The sequence below is a fragment of the Mirounga leonina genome, unplaced genomic scaffold (assembly GCF_011800145.1).
Source record: "Mirounga leonina isolate KUSES-001 unplaced genomic scaffold, KU_Mleo_1.0 Mir_127, whole genome shotgun sequence".
NCBI classification, from domain to species: Eukaryota; Metazoa; Chordata; class Mammalia; order Carnivora; family Phocidae; genus Mirounga; species Mirounga leonina.
The window spans coordinates 70,049,289-70,061,951 of NW_023270316.1; the positions used below are offsets into that span (position 1 = coordinate 70,049,289).

A 12,663-nucleotide genomic window follows, 5' to 3' on the forward strand; every position below is an offset into this window, starting at 1 on the left:
ATCATACTGTCCTTTGATTCTATGAACATGGTTTCCTTTAATTCTGTGACTGTAATTTTATTAGCTTCTTGAAGTCTTTATCTATCAACTCCAATATCTGGTCCCACTCAGTCAGTTTCTATTCCTACACTTTTCCCTCAGTATATCTCTTTGCTTTGTATCATGATAATTTGTTGGAAGTTATTTTGAAAATTTATTGTAACAACAAATCTGTTTATTTTTACTACTTTTTAAAAAGTGATTTGCCTGGATTTACACTGTGGAATCTTTCTCACTGTGGTGTGTGGTTACTAATACCTCCACTCATCTTTTAGTTCTAACTTTTATCTTGTAGCTTGGCTTGCTAGAGGTCACCCCTGTGCTTGAATAGCTTAGTAGTCAACTTATGATATAGGCAGAAGTTATGCTCAAATACCACAAGCCCATAAGGCTTCTACCTATGTATAGGTTGGAAAGTGCATTCAAAGCTTCAGTGGGTTCTCAAATATGCCTTGTATTTTACTTTCTGCTAGGCTTATCCAGTGTCCCGTGTGCATGCACACGGTTTCCCAGTAGGCCAGAGAATTATGGAGAGCTTTCCTAGCCCTGTTATTTCTCTCTTATTTCCAGGGTACTAAGTATTAAATTTCTGGCTAAGACATCCTTTACCATATCTGAGACTGCAACCTCAGGCCCATAAAGGTGCAGGTTTTTCTTATTTCTTTCCTACCAAGTTTAACTATTTTAGGTGACCTATCTATGGGTTTTTCTCTCTCCCTATCCAAACCAAGTCCACCCCCTCTGACAGCAAAGCTGCCATTTTCCCCAGCAAGGCCCATACTGGTCAAACTGCTGTTGCTCTTTCCAACCAAGCTGGGGTGAATGGAGAGGTGGAGGCTGGGGGAGGGGAGGGAGAGGAGGTTTCAGGGAGAAAGGCCTCAGAAGACCTCATACTCTGTTGGTCTTACTGAAACTATAGCAGTTTTTTCAGGAATAAATGCTTCTCAATGCTTCTGGTTGATTTCCAGAGTCCTGAAATGAGTATTTTGACAATTTTATGCAGAGGATTCAGTGGCCATTGCATGTTGCCATACCCACTGGTAGCATATAATTTTGAAAGAACAGAAAACCATATGCTCCAGATCCTTTGTCTTTAATAAAAGGATACACTAGACATTCCTCGAAGCCCCCTTCTAAGCCTATGATTTCACAATAACCTCCCCTGACTAAAAAGAGAAGGGAAGTGGCCCAGGCAATTTTGTATCTGAGACTGTTTCCATTTATTTTTTTATTTTTTTTTTTAAGATTTTATTTATTTGTGAGAGAGAGAATGAGAGACAGAGAACATGAGAGGGAGGAGGGTCAGAGGGAGAAGCAGACCCCCTGCCGAGCAGGGAGCCCGATGCGGGACTCGATCCCGGGACTCCAGGATCATGACCTGAGCCGAAGGCAGTCGCTTAACCAACTGAGCCACCCAGGCACCCTGAGACTGTTTCCAAAAGCCCACTCTATCTCTAACTCTTCAGGAATCTTGGTTTTGTATCTCTTTGCCTCATATGTGTTTTTCAGTATGAAAACACACACTATTTGGATCACTGTTCAAGCATTATAAATGGGGAATAATTTCTAAATTATAGCAAACTCTCTAAAAGAGGCTTAAAAATTAGAAGATATAGTTGTATCTGTTGGGGAGGATACAGTTTATGCATATTTTACAATTTTGGAAAGATTTAAAATTTATTATGTGAATTAGATAAATCAAGAGTTTTGAAGTCTGGGAAATGACTATTTTTTTCATTTTTAAATTATCTTCAAAGGATATTTGCTTAAAGAGTATTTTCCTTCTTTCTTTTCTCTTTATCATTTTCTTTACTAGCATATTCTCCCCTTAGTGAAGGCTGCTATAAAAATCTAACACTGCATTATTAACAGTAATAAGTCATTCCCCTTATACACCAACAGTTTTAATTAACTTTCCTTTTCTAGAAGTGAAACACTACGAGAGAGAGCAAGAGAAAATAACTTGCTTCTCTGTCATCCCATAACACAACACATAGGCTTAAGATGGGTAAGACCTCTCAAGGTTTTAAAAGATGGATAAGTACTCTTAACTGGTACGAAGAAAGGTTTCTCATATATTTCTTATTATGAAAAGTCTCTTTTTATTCTCCCTTATGGTCCTCAAGATGCAGAAATGGGTTCTGCCTTTCTCGATAATGCAAACACTTTCTTTGCCTTGTTCAAGTTATTTCCTACAGTGCTATTTGTCATGTTCAGTTTTCTATATTGCTATGATAGCATTTGCTACTGGTTACTAAATATGACAACATATTTATTCTTACAACATCAGAACATTCACTGACCTGATTCTTAAAAACTACCAAAAATAGTGCGGAGGATTCCCTTCTCCAAACCACGATATAGTGGTTTGGAGCACAAACCATCCCTGGTAAACACTATCTCAGACAACAACAACCCCGAGATTATATGCTTATTGAGATACTAAATTGAAGCTTGATAGTGTTTAGTCACTCATCTTTTTTTTTAAAGAAAGTCTTTTTTTTTTTTTTTTTTTTTAAGATTTTATTTATTTATTTGACAGAGAGAGAGAGCACAAGCAGGGTGAGTGGCAGGCAGAGGCAGAGGGAGAAGCAGGCTTCCCGCCAAGCAAGGAGCCCGATGCGGGACTCGATCCCAGGACCCTGGGATCATGACCTGAGCCAAAGGCAGTCGCTTAACTGACTGAGCCACTCAGGCGCCCAGTCACTCATCTTAATAGTAACCAAAGAGGAGTAAGCCCAATAAAAAGGTAACCAGTGGACAGTGTAAAAACCTAGGACAGTATAGAATTACATACACTTGGCATATATACAGCAGGAAATATTAGGTTATTCCTGTATATTTCTAGATGGCATTTAATAGTTTTTAAATGCCATCCATTTTTTAACTCAAAAATAGACGGGAAAAAAAGAGCAGCTTTTCCCTGGTACTATATTCAAGGACAATGGTCAAACACCATTTCGTTTTCTAGAGGTTTCTGTCTTCCATCTTCCTGCTGTACATGGTATAGGATCAACCCTCCAGACAAAAAGATCTGTTAAGGATGCCCCCCTGGGGCCTGTCCACATAGTTCTTAAGATTGTTTCCAGAAGAATATGTGAAGGGAATGAAGTAGGATCTTTAAGTGAGAAGAAAATCCCCCTCTCTCCCTCTAAGGTAGGTATAAAAACATTGTTCTCACCTGATGGAAGAGAGGGCTGTGTGTCACAGGGATTCCCAACCCACTAAAGCACATTCCTAGGACCATATCGTCGGGGGCATCATTGCTGTAGCAGCGACATTTACTGGCGAGAAGTCTCCTGATTGCTTCTCTGCTGAAGACCATTCTAGTGGGAAGCCAGAGCAGACAGAGAAAGGGGTTAGGGCAGCAGCTCCTCGAGATCTTTAATCTAAATAAAGAAATATAATTCAGAGGCCACATTCTTGATAAAGATGTTGACATCAGCAGTGTTTCATATTTCATAGTTATTCTGGGGGAAATGTTTTGTGCTTTCTATGAAAGGAAAATTTACTTCGAAGAAGTGTTTACCTATCTAATAGGCAATTTTATTTCTTTATATCGTTCTTGCAAATGAATACTATACAATGTTCTTTTCCTAATATGCCAATGGAAAATTAGAATAGTTCTTTAGTTTTAACATGCTCAGTGAGGTCCATAACAAAACCCACCAACATTCCCAGCAAGTAGATGGGCCCAGGTACCTCCCTCATACAGGTGATGACCGACAGTGAGATCAAGTCTAACTGAAACAACCTTGCATTCACTGTCCAAGTGATTCCAGTCTGTGGACGCTTCTTTAAGGTGATTTTGGGAAAGAGGAGAGAGGGAGAGGGAGGTTGACTTTCCTCAAACAGCGCTATGATGCTACTTGGCCTGGTATGTTGGGTACTTTCTGGTGGAACTCATGCCCAGTCCTGCCGTTCTGTGCCCTCAGATTTGCAGGAGGCTGGGAACTGTGAAACAATATCTTCCAGACTCCCTTGCCAGCAAAGACCTGGCTTCGATCTGTCCCTGGGGGCACAACACTGGGGGAGGCCATTGGCTTTTGGCGCTTGCAGTCTCTGTGGCAGAGGCAGGTGATGCTGGGCAGCCCCAGGCTCCAGGGCCAGAACCACAGCAGCAATGGGGAGCCAGTGCTGGGACTGGGTCAGATGCTGTGCTGAGACCCAACCGCAAGAGCATCCACCGCAACCGACAAGGACGGGCTCCAGAACACAGCCTTTGCCTTGCTCTTCCAGCCTTTGGGGCAGTACCAGCTTTCCGTAGTTACTGAGCTCTCAGGAGAGCCACCTGCCCCCTTTTATCCCTCTGGCCCTTTCCAACCCTTTCACACCAAGTTCCTGCAATACATCCTCCTCTTTTTGAAATACAGATTGGTCCTAAAATATAGGGCCACTCTGGCCCTACGGTAGTAATGGATCTTCTCATAGTATGAATAATCTAATAGCTGATAGGGCTGAAGGGACTAATACGGTTCACAAATTCATTCCCAATAAGCAACGACTTCCTTGAAGGCAAAACTGTCTATCCCTTATCCACATATTCCCAGAGCCAAATGCAGGGCCTTGCACACAGTAAGCACTCAACAGAATTTGATGCATCAAACAAGTGAGTATAAGGCTGCCTTTACAAAGATCTTCCTCCTGGGGGAGGGGAAGGAGTTCTATGAATCAGTCTAGTGGGAAGGAAAAAAGGACAAAGACCTTGAATACGATCCCTGATGTGAAATGTTGATTCCATACTCAGCTGGGGGCTCAGTTCAGTGTAGTTTAATACCAGTGACCAAGCCCTGGTGATGTAACATACACACAGGGCACTGTCCCCACCAAGATGCCAGAGGACACGGTGAAACAAGACCAGACAAGAGGAAAAGCAGCTCTTTATTTAAGCTGATACAAGAAAATAGGACTGTACCAGAGGAAGAAACATGGTTCTCATGAACTCTACCAAAAGGAAAACGGCACATTTGAAAACTCACCAGCAATCCTCTTTCTCTCAGAGTCCAGTGCCCACCAGGGGCTGGGATAGCACCTTCGTCCTGAGTCAAACCCCTGCTCATCTACCCGACCCCAGGAAAAGGGCCTATGTAAGGGGACATGCACCTGCTGGAGACAGACACTTTCCTTAAAACATCTATCTGAAGCCACGTCAAGGGGAATTTCCTAAGTAAGTGTACTGCAGTTGACCTTGAACAATACAGTGGTGAGGGGCCAGCCCCGTGTGCAGTTTAAAATCTGATCCTACTTTCGACTCCCCTAAAAGTTACCTACTGATAGCCTACTATTGGCCTTACTGATAACATAAATAGTCAATTAATACATTGTGTGTTATATGTCTTATAAACTGTATTCTTACAATAAAGTAAGCTATGGAAAAGAAAATGTTATTAAGAAAATCATAAGGAAGAGAAAATACATTTACAGTATTATACTGTATTTATGAAAAAAAAATCCGCATATAAGTGAAACTGCCCAATTCAAACCCATGTTGTTCAAGATCCAACTGTACTTGTATTCCAATCAGGACTGTAATCTTCTTTATCTTAAGCCCAATTTAATTATATCAAACACTTTATTTTTTTCTTTTGTCAGCACCTAATAGAATGAAAAAGAAAAGGAAGGCCCACTCTTTTATCCTGGCCCACTCTCTGAAAAGTTAACCTTACAGGAAGATAAAATGTAAGCATAAAATCTTTATTAGTAATTTTTTTTCTATTTTTCCCTACTCACACAGAACAGTCTTACATTAATTATTCACACAAACTAAGTATACACGAGCCTTTAATAACACTTGCTTATTAGTATGCTGATGGGTTGTTTCAAAATGAAGAGTTCCCCCAAAATGGAAAAGTACTGGACATATCATGGTATGTCTGCTCTGCCTGCCAACTTTTAAATATTAAAAAGATGTTGAGAGGCTGTAAGACTAATAATGTGATTTCTTTTAATATATAATATACTAATTTTAAGCAGAAGAAAAACTGAAACGGGGGGCAGGGGCCTGCCCAAGGCCATGCACGTGCAGATCAAGAGCACATACAGAAGGTGAAGGGCATCAGAAATGCACCTGCCTCTCCCGGGCTTCCAGCAGATGAACTGGTCAGGGCTGTCTCTGGGTAACATTGTCCTCAGCCCCTTCAAGGAGGCTGCCAAAGAGAATGAGGACATCCTGATCATAGCTTCCTACTCAGACATAGGAGTAAGCAATGAAATGAACACCAGACATTTGCATTCAAGAAAATGCAAAAGTCTCATTTTCCAAACAATACAGAATATCTACACAAAAATCACTGTGGAGTCTACACTCCCGATTCAGCTCTGCTTCGTGGGGCTGAGGGGAGATGGTTGAAGGCAAGGCTTTGCAAAAACTTAACTTGACCATAAACCACAGTGAGAACACAAGAAACACATTTCATACTACAACCATTTATATGCATTGTATGTGTGTATAAAACTGAAACAAAATTTCACAAAACAACACACACCCTTACTACATGTGATACACTATGATATTTCTGTTTTATTCTATTCCATTTTATATTTCATTATTTTTAAATGATGGTTATGATCCATTCATTGGTTTTATAAGCCATTAATTGATCCTGACTTGCTGTTTACAAAAAAACCATATTGGTTCTTAAGCTGGATCATCAGAAAAGTCTACCGAGAAATCATTTAACATGATGTCTGCAGCTTTCTTCAAAGGTTGATATGAGACAATCTCATGATGAATGTTTCTGCCTCTTTGTAAAAGTGCTATGAAAGGGCGCCTGGGTGGCTCAGATGGTTAAGCGTCTGCCTTCGGCTCAGGTCATGATCCCGGGGTCCTGGGATCCAGCCCCGCATCGGGCTCCCTGTTCGGCGGGAAGCCTGCTTCTCCCTCTGTTTCTCTCTTTCTCTCTCTCTCTCTCTGTCTATCATGAATAAATAAATAAAATCTTAAAAAAAAAAAAAGTGCTATGAAAAACAGAATATTACAATGGTCGTTAGCTATACAAAGACCAAGGCTCAGTGTTCATGCATTTGTTTATTCACTTATTCATTGTACCTTGTAAAAAATGAGTCCCTATGCTAGGAAGTGAGGATATAATGAGAAATGAGATACAGGTGCTGCTTTCAAATAATTCATAATTTAGGTGGAAAACAGAAAGGTAAATAGGCAATTAAATGATAATGGTTTGCATAATATGCTATGAAAGTACATTTGAAAGGCATCAAACCCAGATTTGAGAGGCCAGACTAGGCCAAAGGCTTCCAGGAATAACTAATAGCTATACTGTTTCCAAAAAAAAAAAAAAAAAAGAGAAGGATGAGCCCAGTGACAAAGACAGAAAGTTGGGGAGGGGACACAGTGCTATGTAGAGACCAGCAGATGCCAATCTTGGGGAAGAGGAAAGAAGAAATGCCTCTGAGGAATTGAAATAAGATGAGGGTGCAGATGAATGAAGCTATAAAAGTAAAACAGCATCTGCCAAGGTCATGAGAGGCCTGGTAAGTCTTAATGAGTAATTTGGACTTTATTCTAAAGGTAACAGGAGGTTGTAAAAGAATGCAAAGACTTTCACTTGCCATGGTAATAAAAAAAATCCAAATAAAATTAAAATCACATTAACCTATGGAATTGTTGAAGACATGGATGATATGAAACCCAGAAGAACTAATTTCTAGAGAGAGGAATCCTTCCCATGTGGGTAGCAAGATGTGGCAGCTTTCAGGGACAAGTTGGGTCAGAGAGCAGGAGGAAGGAGACAAGACCCACTAGAGAAATCAGCAGCACCCAGAGAGGCTGTGGACCCGGCAAACCAGCAGTGATTAAAATGAGGCCTAATCCCAGACCAGCATGACTCCTGTAGGAATGTGAAAGACTATCTCAGATGCCAAAGGTAGGAAAGAGTTCATGCTCTTGTGGAAGAATAAAAGCAATGGAGGCGAGTGAAAGCCTCTGAGCAGGAGGGCCACAGGATCAGACGTGGTTGTAGAAAGGTCTCTGTGGCTACAGTGTGGTCGACAGCAAGGAGCGGAGGAGACGAGCTGTGGCAGGAGCACACGTGTAAGAGGTGGGGTGACCTCGACTAGCCCTGGGGAGGTGGAGACAGAGGTGGTATTTATGAGACAAAACTGACTGGGTTGACTTCAGGGTCCTGGGGAATGAGGGAGAGAAAGGGTAAAGCAGAGTCACAGGTCTGTGGGGCGGGAACTCATGATTCCCTGAGGCAAAACTACTTGAAAAACAGTAAAGCAGGGGCCAGGGGCCAGAGTCAGAGGATGAGGTCAGGATGGCAGTGCTGGGTCTTGTCACCCCAGTGGACATGGCCTCGAGGTCAGGAAAGAGCTGTAGGCTGGGGATAGAGGTTTGGGTGCTTTCAGCTTAGTCATAGGGGTGGATAAGATCACCAAGGAGAATACAGAGTGAGAAGAGAAGGGACACCAGAAAAGATGCCTGGAAAACACAGCCATTTAAGGGACAGGAAAAAGGACCTGGGAAGGAATGATCAGAAAGGCAGGAATACACAAGGATATGACACTGTTCTGGAAAGCAAGAGAAAGAAGCCTTTCAAGGAGTGGTGGTCACCTTTGTCAAAGGCGGCCAAGAGGTTAAACAAAAGAGAGTTTGGAATCATGCCACTGGATGTGGCTACGTGGACATGGCCACAGTCCTCAGCAAGGTGGTTTAGGTTGAAGGCCAAGCACAGGGGTCAGATGGAAGTGGGGAAGCAGAGATCATGAATTGTGGATTCTGAAGATGATTTCAAGGGGAGAAGAGGGAGGGTGTGGTGGCAGGAAGGAGTTTTGCTTTTTGGGGTTTTTTTTATAGATTTTATTTATTTGACAGAGAGAGACACAGTGAGAGAGGGAACACAAGCAGGGGGAGTAGGAGAGGGAGAAGCAGGCTTCTCGTGGAGCAGGGAGCCTGATGCGGGGCTCGATCCCAGGACCCTGGGATCATGACCTGAGCCGAAGGCAGACGCTTAACCAACTGAGCCACCCAGGCGCCCGGCAGGAAGAAGTTTTAAGATGGGAAAACTGGAGGTGGCAGGAAGTCCACAGTAGCAAGGTAGAAGTTGAACATATAAGAGGTTAAAGGTGCTATCTTGGTGGTTACAGTGCCCACCATGGGCCTGGGAAAGGGAGCAGTGACACTCATGCAGTGTATCTGTCAATCTGGCACTAGCCTGTGAGCGCCTGGAGGGAAGGAACTGTGGTCTTTGCATCCCCCATGCCCGCACCCGCTAGGCTCCTGGAGCGAATGAGCAACCAGCTGGAGCGATGAAAGGCAATGCTGGCTGGGTGCTGTCAAGTGGCATTTCAGGCTTCAAGGGCCAGTCTCAGACCTAAAAGTGAAATCCAACAGGCAAGGAAGACAACAAAACAGTTTTCTTGACAAAAAATCACTTCTATGTTAAAAGTATATCCACACCTATGTGCTACAAAATACACAAACCCATATTCAAATAACAGGACCCCTTTCAAAGGTAGGAAGTTCTTACTCAACAGATACCATGCCCGGATCCTTAACCAGACCCAGTACCTCACCCACTGAAAACTAAATGCATAAGGCTGCACATAGCTTGAGTTTCTTTTTTCTTTTCTTTTTCTTTTTTTTAAATGAAGAGACCAATACTCCTTGGCCTTCCCTTTAGTGTCTTTTTGAAGGCCTACCTGCATCTGCATCTCCTATTGGTAATGACCTCAGGAAGACACACGGCCACTGCTCAAGAAAGATCAGTACTCATGCCCAGGCTCAGTTATCACTATGAAAGAGTCATGTCCATAGCCATGTTATATTAACCACTGAATCAGCTAGACCAAGCCAGAACCCCTGGAATGTGATTCTTGAGGTCCTGCAGTAGGAACCATTCTGATCTAGGGGACTACAAAGTAAGAATATAAAGTCCTGACCCTTCAGAGGTTTAGAAACCAGTGCCAAGAATGTTGCTTAGCACATGGTGGACATTCAGCAAATACCTGTTGGAATGACTTTAAATCACTATAGTTTATACCAAGTTAAGATTTTCCCTACATACCCCAATAGCAAAGACTACAGAAATAATAGAAAGATTAATTGCTCAATTGATTTACCCATATAAATCAAATCAAAATCTTTCCCCACAAGAGATTAGGCGGATACTTCATTTAAAAACATTGACTTTTCACTGTTATTTAAAACCTATAAATCCTACACAAATATCACTTAATTGCTTAAGTCTAAACTTCTATACTAATCTTCTCCGAAATGTGATTAGCACTAGATAATTTAGAAGTCCAATGACTTATTTTCTGACAATAAAATCTATATCCAAATTTCTTTTTTCATTTAACCAATCAAAACTAATTGGCTACCTAGAAACAATTATTCCTATAGGGACATTTCTACCAAATACTTTGACAACGATTTATATTTCTTCGTGGGGTAAAATATTCTTTAGCATGGATTCTTTTCCTATTTAGCAAATTTAATGTTCACTTTCCTGTTATAGAAACGGCTGCCATTTACAGAGCACTTAGATATCAGGATAGGTCCCACCGCCACAGACCGAGCCCTGTATCATGGAAACCGAAGTTAATGCTGAGAGTATGTGCAGAAAGCCATGCTCATAGTTACCCTCCTCCTCCCGTGATGTAGCTGTAGCCGCCAGTGCCCAGGCCGTAGCCGTACCGCTCTCCCAGAAACACTGGTTCGCTGGAGTCATAACAGCTAAGCAAGTGCTGGAGCCTGGAGATGCTAAAATTCCAAAGGGAACATAAGCAATAATGACTTAAACTCAAAAGTGTGTTCACGGTAAACAGTTTATGATTCTTACATCCCACTGGTCATACTATGTAGTTATATGTATATACGTGTAATTATAGTATAATAACAACATGAAATCATTTAGAGATGAAATTCAAGTGATTTACAGAAGAAATGCATTTTTTCAGAAAAAGAAAAAAAAAATCAGTGGACACTGTATATTCCTGGAAACAGGAGAGAGACTAAAAAACCAGGGGCTTACTCCCCAGTTTTAGTAAGCCACTGCCAGAACATGGCTGCCTAGATTGGGTGAATAGGGTGGCAGGTTAATGAAGTACAGGTGGCCCATGTACCGTTTAGCTCACTTCTTCCAGTCCTGTTTCTCAGTAAGTGTGAACGGTCTAATCTTTTCAGGTGTACTTGGTGTAGGAGTGCTGACAACACCGACTCCATCTTTGGTCCTCTAGCACACAGGTGGCACCACTTTAGATAACTACCCTGTGACGGCACCACCACGCCCCTGGCGCCATAAAAGCTGGGGATTAAGGTCTGGAGAGTGGCAAAGAATTGCTGCATATTACCGTCCTGACCAACCAACCAACCAACCAACCAACCAACCAACCAACCAACCAACCAACCGTAAGTTGTCCTGAGTAAAACTGCGTAAACAGGATGGAGTGGCTTGCTTCCATTTTCGGTATTAAAGTGCCTTCTCAGTCTGGAGGATACATGACTGACCCTCCTCCACCTCCTAACACTTGGCGTAGTGGGCAGGATACCGAAAATCAAACAAGCCATGGGTTAACGGGCTATGACGGGGGGGAGCCTGTTGTCCGTGGGGGAAATCCCAAGCTGGCTAGCCACCACCCTGTGGGGAGACTCGGCCAGGGCTTTTGAGCATTTCAGACCAGTGTGTGAGTACAGGGATGCCCTAAAAACACCTATCTGAAATGGTGGAGAAGCAAAAGGGCTCAGAAAGGGTGGCAGCTTGGGGGTTATGACTGTGGGATACTGGAGAACATGGTGTTATGGTAAATGGATTCGAGACATCAAAAATGGCCTCAGCCACAGCTCAACCTGCCTTGTGACAAAGACTATATACTGCAGGCATGGGTGAGCACTGCAGGCACTTAGCTAATCTGACTGATTGGATACATGCTAGCATTAAGAAAACCTGGCTTACTGAGGAGGCTGTTCCCTCCCCTCCGTTGCACGGGACCTCTATGGAAGAACTGGGGATGAAAACAGGCCATTTGCACCCAGCATTTTGGTGGCCCAAATGAAGAATTACATTCCTCTTGTACGAATGTGCACATCTCACGGTCAGCGCCAGGGGCAGGGTATGGGACTTTAGCATCCGCTCTCGTCCTTGGGGTTAAACGTCCCATTGCTATAGTAGGTGCTATAATGGCAGACTTACATGAAACCGAAAGGGAAACAGATGGAAAAGCAGGGAAAAATAAAGGATCCTCCTAATGATAAAATGGTGGAAAGGGGGCCTATCAAGAGCTCATAAACAATGGTAACAAGATCTAATATTATCTGGGACCCCCAGAGAAAATACAAACAACCCATTTCAGTCTTGCTAAGCCTCTAGAAGGCATTGCCTAAGGGAAAGCAGTTTACTTCCCTAAAGGAAGGCTCTAAAAAGCCAGGGGTGTTGCCAAGTGCCCCCCTGTTACTGGCAGAATTTCAGGGGTGGATACCACCTACCCCCCCGAGACTAGGAGGTAGGCCAGGGTTGCCCTCTCATGTGTGCAATAGGGGGCAACCGGAGGCCCCAGGTGGAATTAACCATTTATTGGTCTTGTACTAAGAGTCACTGGCTGAATGCACACTTATCTATGGAAAGATAAGTATAAGCATTAGGGATATTAATGCCAAAGGTGAGT

The 12,663-nt window shown here is 42.7% G+C and overlaps 1 protein-coding gene and 1 long non-coding RNA gene across 3 annotated transcripts in view; one reads left to right on the forward strand and one right to left on the reverse strand.

The window, feature by feature from the left end:
- The window catches only part of LOC118009530, a 462,984-nt gene extending 450,473 nt beyond the window's left edge, over positions 1 to 12,511 (forward strand). For both annotated transcript variants that reach the window (XR_004678962.1, XR_004678963.1), the window contains 3 exons: positions 5,040 to 5,206; positions 5,632 to 5,718; positions 11,186 to 12,511. This is a non-coding gene — a long non-coding RNA (uncharacterized LOC118009530). The remainder of the gene's footprint in view (positions 1 to 5,039; positions 5,207 to 5,631; positions 5,719 to 11,185) is intronic.
- Positions 1 to 12,663, reverse strand: part of B3GLCT (beta 3-glucosyltransferase) — a 119,114-nt gene that overhangs the window by 10,116 nt on the left and 96,335 nt on the right. Inside the window, exons 13-14 of the mRNA XM_035003593.1 lie at positions 10,643 to 10,762; positions 3,221 to 3,365 (exon numbers count right to left, since the gene is read on the reverse strand). Coding sequence (XP_034859484.1) covers positions 3,221 to 3,365; positions 10,643 to 10,762 — 265 coding nt within the window. The remainder of the gene's footprint in view (positions 1 to 3,220; positions 3,366 to 10,642; positions 10,763 to 12,663) is intronic.